The 8,739-nt window shown below is 40.2% G+C and overlaps 1 protein-coding gene across 1 annotated transcript; it reads right to left on the bottom strand.

Moving 5' to 3' along the window:
- Positions 1-2,157: 2,157 nt before the first annotated feature.
- Positions 2,158-8,586, bottom strand: ilrun (inflammation and lipid regulator with UBA-like and NBR1-like domains). The gene is made up of 5 exons (XM_014146393.2): positions 8,194-8,586; positions 6,636-6,790; positions 6,220-6,417; positions 4,545-4,858; positions 2,158-4,400 (listed from the first exon to the last, which is right to left on the bottom strand). The coding sequence occupies exons 1-5, from the start codon at positions 8,349-8,351 to the stop codon at positions 4,365-4,367; spliced, it is 861 nt and encodes a 286-aa protein (XP_014001868.1). The 5' UTR covers positions 8,352-8,586; the 3' UTR covers positions 2,158-4,364.
- Between the last annotated feature and the right edge of the window lie 153 nt (positions 8,587-8,739).

The following is an 8,739-nucleotide window of genomic DNA, read 5'->3' as shown; positions in this document are numbered from 1 at the left end:
GACTTGTGTGTTCAATCAGGCTATGTGTGTGTGAGAGCTGTACTGAAAAGACGGAGACATTTATGAAATGTCTGTCACAGAAAAGGTGATATCCCTCATTTAAATGTTCAGAGAAATTGTATAACAGCAATATTGTAAGAGAGCGAGCGCAAATATTTGCTTAAACAAAAGAGCAATGTTTGTGCAGCGCTGTTGAAATATTCTAAAGAGCTACCATGTGCCAACGCAATTGGATGAATCATCAGAGTAAGTTAATAGACACATCTAACATCTCAGTGTTGTTTTGATGCCAATGACAGATTATGCCCCTTGCCTATAGCAATTAAAATATGTAAAAACCTGTCATTGAATTTGTTTCAATGGCCCCCACCCTGCAACAGCATATACTTTATTTTTGTAATATATTTTCATTGAAGAGTTGAAAGTGCAGAAGAGTAACCCTGTTACACTAACTAGGTAAATCAACATTGTTTCTACGTCATTTCAACAACAACAAAAAATCTATGTGATGATGTTTAATCAATGTGGGGAAATTATTGGATTTGCAAAAACTCATCAATGTAAGGAAATGTTGTATTTTTAGTCATTACCTTGCTTCATAAATTTGAAGAGCACATGCAATTGATCTAAGATTTTTCCAAATGCCTTCAGGGGAAAAGTGTAACATAGCTGATCTGCCTATGACAGGAGGTGTGGTTCTGGACAATGATACTGCTGTCACATTGACAAAGTACAGTCAATCATCCCTGGGTGCAAATGAGTTTTCTGCCGTTTGTTGCCCAACTGCCCCAATGTAATGAAGTAAATAGTAAATATTTGAAAAATGTAATCATGCAAGCCAGGTTTTCAAAGTCAATCACTGGTTGCAGATGGAAGGTGCAGAAGAGTAACAACACTGTTACACTAACGGATTGAATCAACGTTGTTTCTACATCTTTTCAACAACAAATAAATAGATGTGATGACGTTTAATCAACGTGGCAAAATTATTGGATTTGCAAAAAGTAAACAATGTCAGGGAATTTTGTCGAAATTTCACGGAAATCAAAACTAACCGTTGAACTGGGTGGGTAACCTCTTCCATCCACTCAACCCTTGATCCAACCTACTATTACATAATATCATAGTAAGTAACTCATCTTGTCTTCAAACGTATTTTCACTGTCATTATCACGCTCTGCAATAGCCTTCTCCCCTGCTATCTCAGGTGGATGAGCTCGAAGATATTTACATAATGCTCAAGGTCGCCAACATTCAAATGAGCAGCGTTCCCTGAGGCTGTGTCCTCAGCAGATAAACAGAAACTAGTGAACTGTAGCGTTTTGGCAAGTTAGCCCCGCAGACCTAGTGACTGTAACCAAAAACCTCTTTAACTGAAAAAGCACTTTGGTTGAAACACCCACCCACCCTGTCCATCAATTATGCCCTGGGGGTTTGACACAGACGACTGTATGTGGAAGCTATCCCCCTTTTCTTCAGTCAGAGCTCTACACTATCCATGCCTTATACCTATGCAGCTTTACCTTATAATGACGTTTATATCCTGGTCTAATTGGATATGTATTGGCTATTCATAAAATTGGCTGACTTTTCAGACAAATTTTACCATGCCAAAAACATGTAGATCAATGCTACCTGAGATTCAATCACCCACAAGGTGACTGACTGATGGCTGGGATTAATTTATGAATGAGGCTCTGTTACATTTGGTGCAGGGAAAATAATCCATTATTGTGGAGTGGGAACCTGAACAAAAACCAGTGACTGTCGTCATAACCTGAGTTTAGGACCTTTGATTTGGACACCTTATTGACATTAGTAGAGGAAAATGTACAGTTGATGAATGCAAGTTATTCATTCTCAAGTTGCTTGGTAAATATTACAGGCATCCATTTCCACTACCTGTACACAGTAAATAAACGTTTTTTGTCCTCATGTGTCCAGTGCATGATTAAAGCTAATCAGTTGAAGAAATTCATCTGGAGAGAAATGTATTACTGTAGTAACTGCAAAAATACTCAAAGCAAGATAAGTTAACATTCCAGTTCTTTTAAAATCATAAAACTGAAAATTAACTCTAAAATAAAATAAAAACATTTACTGAGTCTATAAATCTAAAGTATGTGCAAAATAAAGACCACGGAGAAACGCCCTGCATTTTGTTTTCAGTGATAATTTAATCATACAAACGTTCGTTCAAACATACAGGAAAAAGGCTTTGCTCTGACTCTGTCTCGTATATGTTCTGCTGTAGAATTCCAAAAGTCATCCATTCACCATTCTGACCCCTGAAAACTTCACAGAAAGAAAAATCTATCATACCCCCTAAAAAAAAAAGCTATGTATCACTCAATACGTGACATCCGACTGTAAACAAAAAACATACGAATGTGGGATGTGTCCCTTATGGTTCCCTATATAGTAAGGAAACTATAAAGGGAATAGGGGGAAATTTGAGACACAACCAAGGAGATTAATGGGCAGTGTATACCTGTTACGACGAGGAGAAACATTTGTCATTACCTTGCTTCATAAATTTGAAGAGCACATGCACTTGATCGAAGATATTACTAAATGCTTTCAGGGCATAACTGTAACATAGGCAGATTAGCTATGACAGGAGGTGTGGTTCTGGACAATGACACTGCTGTGACATTGTCAAAGTAGAGGCAATCATCCCTGGGGGCAAATGAGTTTGCTGCCGTTTGTTGCCCAACTGCCCCAATGTAATGAAGTAAATAGTAAATATTTGAAAAATGTAATCTTGCAAGCCAGGTTTTCAAAGTCAATCACTGGTTGCAGATGGAAAGATAACAAAACCGAGGAGGACCACAGATGTAGCCTACCACCAGGCATGTAGTGTCCCAGGCATGTAGCCTACCAGGCATGTAGCCTACCAGGCATGTAGTGTTCCAGGCATGTAGCCTACCAGGCATGTAGCCTACCAGGCATGTAGCCTACCAGGCATGAAACTGAAGCATAAAGACAACTGGCCATCATAAGGAGCAATAGTAAAATATCTCCCGTTTGGGCTAGAGGCCAAACTACTCAGTGCATAGAGATTAGCCAGTTAGTGCAAGTAATTTAAAACATTCTTTAAAATATAGTCTTTTGAGGGACTAATGAATTGAAGGCCTGTATACTTGAATAAATGATTGGGTTTAACATTGTCTGAGCAAGAGGACACTAATTGTAATTTCAGAATGTTCTCTCAAGAACAGATTCATTTTCCTGGGCTTTGGAATAAACAATAATTAACAAAAATAGCTAGAAAATCTGAAAACCTTAAATGAAGCTGTGTCTTCAAGGCAAATGTAAAAGATCTTTGGGCAGATAAAACAAAAATGCTTCAAAACAACATAGCTCTACATTCAGCAAATACATTCAACTCAAGATTACAAAACCAAGAAACGACACTGCTTTGCAACATGTGGACTTTTGCAATCTCACAGAACAAAATGATGAAGCCCTATTAAAACAAATTGAACCTACAGGATGGTGATATAATCTACTTTCCAAGTATTGATCCTGACATGGAGGGTCCTTTGAGTAAATGTTAGTTTATGGTTATTTTTTTAACCAATTGGTAAGTGGGAAACTGCAATTTTGATTAAGACCTCCCTCTAGTGGATGGATATACTGTAGCTCAACTTCAGAGTAACAGAACCAACCAACAATCAAAAGTGAAGCTACAGCAAATGGGATTTGCATGTGAATAAGCTGTTCTTACTTTGTTGTTACCAGAAAAACATAAAAAACAATACATGCTTATCAGGCTGCTAAATTTGCTGAATTATTCTCCTGTCCCTAAAAAGTATACACTGTGAAATTAGGATTTTAAAAAGTATGAAAAGAAGAGAGGTTACTTTTTTAAAAGTCAGCTTAGGAACTAGAGGATCAGTACGCAAAATAAATGGCTTTTCCTCCCTAGTCTGTCTCTTTCAGGTTGCATAAACCACGCAAACACACATACCCACGCACATGCACACTCCGACGCAAACACACACTCCTCCTTTCATCAGTGTAGTCTCAACAGCATTCGGACACGACAACTAAATAACAAAAAAAAAATACTTGTATCTCATCTCTTTAAAAAAAGATTTGTAGCACTCATTTTTAACTTAGCATTCACACATGCATACACTGGATGTGGGATCTTGTTGGTTGAGTCGTATGCTGGGAGAACAGAGCAGCTTTGTCTTCTGGTTTCCGTGTGTGTTGCGTAAAGTGGAGGGGGAACTTTGCATAAGTGTTTGTATGAATCTCAGGATACTCCACCAGCCACAAGTAAAGACTCCTCCTTCAATAGATGGTGTGAATCCAGGAACACAGTGCTACCTGGATGTGACGATGTTTCCCATGTTTTAAGACTGCCCAAAAGGATAGGGTTCGCGAATACCCTGTGGGTAAAAGATAAAGAAACATTTTGTGGATCTAGATTTTTTTTATAAATACAAAGTTGTGATTGTACTGATGAGCTATGGTATAATTGAACAATGAAGGGTATCCCTAAAAAGTTTGCAGTTGCTTCACATAGGCCTTACCTGACTGTAAGTCACTAGGTTGCTTTGGAGCCCGTTTGTTGCTATATTCACAGAGTTGTGTGACAGTCCATTTTGCTCTTGCTGCATTCGGTCCGGGCCACCCTCCCAGACGTCCGCAGGGTCCTTGAGGCCGCTGTCGTCACGGTGACCGTTATCGTGGCCACCGGCGTGTTTCTGTGGCGAGGCGAAGGGGTTGTAGTCTCCCTCCACGTTGCGGGCAGGCTGGGTGTTGAACTCGGCCTGGAAGGAGGACATCTGCTGCGTCACGCCCAGGAGGCCTCCCACCTCCACGCTGACGATTACCCAGATCACATCTACAGTGGGGAGAGACATTAACACTCCACATTTTTCATTGGTAGAATTGGTGCTCTGAACTTTAAAGCAGCAGAAAATAAGATTGAGATACAGCCTATATGAATTCTATCTACTTTTAAAGCACATGTTATGCCCTAGAAACTAATATGTAACACTGTAAAGACATTAGATTATTATAAAAGCTAAAATGTTGATACAAATCCCTGTTATTGAAATTACAAAGTCATTTGTGGAATATTAGGTTTCTGTGCCCCCAAATGTTTGGATATACTGGTAAAGTTAGCTTGCCAATTAGGTAACATGACTGAACAAAGTGTAAGCAAATGGTTAACGACGCGCAAGTAGTTTTACAACGGCCCACAACATGGTTTATGAATGTAAAATGCATTCCCGCCATAGGAAGATAAAAAATGTTGCGCCTGTAATATGGGTCAGATCTTTTGACCTGGGGTACGTTTGTTAAATCACTTTTTGCCATCTACTCCGATTACAGAGCACTCTCGTTTAAGTGTGCCTGAGTGAAAAATAACTGATTAATTTACGAAAGCGCAACACGTTAAATATGACAGGTGTCAGTAAACATCGGCAAAAATGTTTTTAAATAAATTGCTGCCAGCAGCACAGTTACAGTCACTAAAGCTCTAGATAACATGAAAACAGTCTAACCAGCTCTGCTAAGGCGAGTAAATTGGTCAGAGTGGGGTGATCTCTCATTTGTGTCTGGAAGTAGCTACCAAGCTAGCCAACTTTAGCCAGATAAATTTGGCCATTGACTGCCGTTGTGAGGTCAGAATGCTCGGATCAACCCTACTCATCGGCCAGTGTCCAGTGTGCGCTCTGAATGCTCCGAGAACGAAATGCTCTGAATTTACAAACAAACAATCTGAATACGCTCAACGTACGAACGGCACAGAGCGCACTGACACACTGGAGGCAATTTACACACGCACCACTGGTTGATCTATCAGCAAGCCGTTTTCACTATAGTAATGGTGCTTTTTTTCCTAGGGCACTCGGAAACAACAGTACAGCGAAGCCTTATCATTACAACAATTATTATCTGGGAGATTTTTTTCCTAGTTGCACAGTGCTCCCAAAATTGTTATCCTGGTCACACAGCAAAATATTTTGTCACACTTCAGAGCCCTGATTAGACCTTCAATATATTCGAGTGATGTAAACGCTAACTTTGGTGTATTCAACATTAGACTGCGGTAACACTTTACATTAAAGTATACTTTATAAAAGATGTATAAAAGCTTTAAACGATAAATTAGTTTACAGATTATTATAATTGTTTAAATTGTTAACAACAGTTGTGTGCTTATCATTAAGCTGGTTGACAAATGAAGTTTCTCACCCCCATAGAAGAGTCCGGTGGCTGTGCACATCCTCCACTGGCCCTGGTACATGCCAGGGGAAAGGGGGCTGCGCATCTGCACGCTGACATCAGCCATCTCCTGGGGGTTTAATGAGCGCACCATCACCATGTTCACATGACCAAACTGGTCCCCTCCAACATACTTCAGACATACCCCAGGGGGCCAAGACTCGGCTCCTGCAAGAGACAAATAAACAAAACATGCACGATGAAATTAATAAACAATAACCTCAACTGCCAGCTCCAGTAACGATCAGTAGCTTGTTTGGGATGCTGTTTACTACTAGGATGGAACTTCACAGCCTGAAAGCTAACAGTAAGGCCTTGTCAACACTGTTGTCAACACTGTCTATGACTGTGTGCAGCTCCTAAAGGTTTTTTTCACTACAACCAACCTGTGTTCTGTATCCTCCACGTCTTAGTGAATGGCGTGTCAGGGGGAACAGACTCCCCCTCCCCGATCGTCACATCCCCAACAAAAGACATGCATGGTGCGTTGATGTTGGGGCTTTCAAAGTCATAGTAGGCGCCGATGGCTGCTTGTAAGTTCCTATAGGAGACGTAACAATTTAGGGAAAGGAATAAATATCAGTTAGTAGAACACAACAATCCCCAGAGGATAAAAAGAGGGGGAAACTAGAAGCAAAAATCAGTATCATATTTTTACCAAAAGAAGGCCTGCTTATTGAACTGGCCAATTTATGGATGACCTATGCTCCTTATGGAATAAATTGGTTTAAGTCAAGTCAGTATGTCAAATATGAATCTCAGCAGTGAAACTTGTATTGCCTCTTGGATCCCTCCCGTGACACATGGATATAATGACAGGGAGTCAAGCCTACTTAAGCCACCACCCCTAAAGGCCTTTACTAACAAGCTGGTCAACAGGAATTAAACCAAATATTCCAAATATTTCTGAAATTCTCTGACATAAGAGGGTTTTCAAACATTCCTTCCTCATACAATTTGGACAGATGTCTGAGTGGACATTGACCTTTTGAATTATGCATGTTCTTCAGAGCAACACTACAGAAATCTGAATGTGCAACAACATACCTACTGTCATACTGTAGCTGTGAGTGCAGCGGTTCTAATTATAGACAGCTCATTCTGCAAGCGCAATTACATTAAAAAACTAATTGTGACACGTTTCCACTGCAGAACACAGATGTGTGGGGGCAAAGCTTCCACCTGTAACATTGTTGCCCATGAAACTTGGGCATGTTCCCTGATCTAAAGGAGGGTCTTGGAACCTTGTCGTGAGGCAGGCCGTGGTCTTGTAAAGGTCCTTGCTATCAGAGATCCTTGGAATGTCCCTACTCCATTGAAGTTTACATTTACAATTGTAAAGGGTAGTGTTAAGGGTAGTGTTAAGGGTAGTGTTTAGGGTAGGTACGTCCCAAGTATCCCGTATAGCACTAGCGGTCTTGTAATGACTGGGCACTTTCATGTGGAAAGAAATTCATAGTTGAAAAAGAAAAGCAGAATGGACAAACGAACCTCGTTGGTTGAAGCCTTCTGTAGTAGTTAGTTAGCTAGCTAGCTATGATTACTCTTGCTAATTATACTAGGCTCAGTTAATTCAAGAAGACCCTCTCCAGACATTAGAATTAGTCTGACCATAACACAACTGAACACTGGAAAATAAAGATATGTAACTGACACGTTCCCCTGTATAAAATGATAGAAAATAGACCCAGATCTGTCAATGATTTTTCAACCAAGGAAGGACTATACTGGCTGTAGCCAATTAGCTAGTATGCAATCCAAATGACAACCCAATTTAATTACATTTTCCATTTAAGAATATACACAAGACAATACAGTTTTGTCTCGTTGAATTGTAAATAAAAACAAAGTCACAAATAAATAAACAGTGCTGACTATCCGTCATGCAACTAACAAAATCCTAGTATTAGCAATCACAGAGAGGCCACAATTCCCCGAACTCACCAATTGGTCATGTCCAAGAAGAAGGCGCATCCAGCCGGGTTCAGTTGAAACCCAAGCATTCTCTGAAACTCGGCTATGAGGATGTCCTTATCGGTAGTGCCCATGCAGCTAAATTTCTGCATTAACTCCGGGTCCAGGTCCAAATCCATGCCCTCCATCGTGGATTTCCCTGGACATAGACAGGGTTCCTTTCCTAATTTAGTCCGAGGCCTCAACCTGTCATAACAAACTCAACAACAACCCAAATGCGCATGTCATTGACAATTATGCGACTACGTCAACCCATGGCCTGTTCAAGATGGTCGATGTAGCAAGATAATCTGCAACAAAAACATCTGAGTTCAGGTCTCAGACTGTCCGCTATTTATTTTATTACACATAATAGATTATTTAATCTGTAAATGGCTTTAATATCAAACAACATGTGGTGAACACATACACATTGTATTTTGTAATCGAATCCACGCAGCGCCTAGTTCAGGCCGACCTTCTTGAACTAGGCCACAGTTGGCGTTCATAAATTCACTATGGAGTGCGCTCTGGGCC

The sequence above is a fragment of the Salmo salar genome, chromosome ssa15 (assembly GCF_905237065.1).
Source record: "Salmo salar chromosome ssa15, Ssal_v3.1, whole genome shotgun sequence".
Classification (NCBI taxonomy): Eukaryota; Metazoa; Chordata; class Actinopteri; order Salmoniformes; family Salmonidae; genus Salmo; species Salmo salar.
Note: the sequence above shows the minus strand (reverse complement) of the source record. Positions and strands in the feature narration are given on the sequence as shown.

Bases quoted from the DNA above. Each gene is read 5' to 3' on its own strand.
- ilrun (XM_014146393.2), bottom strand. From the start codon at position 8,351: ATGGAGGGCATGGATTTGGACCTGGACCCGGAGTTAATGCAGAAATTT. The intron at 4,859-6,219 runs GTGAGAAACTTC...TCCCCACTGTAG, and splicing joins CACCGGACTCTTCTATGGGG to ATGTGATCTGGGTAATCGTC. The intron at 4,401-4,544 runs GTAAGGCCTATG...TTTTACCCACAG, and splicing joins ACCTAGTGACTTACAGTCAG to GGTATTCGCGAACCCTATCC.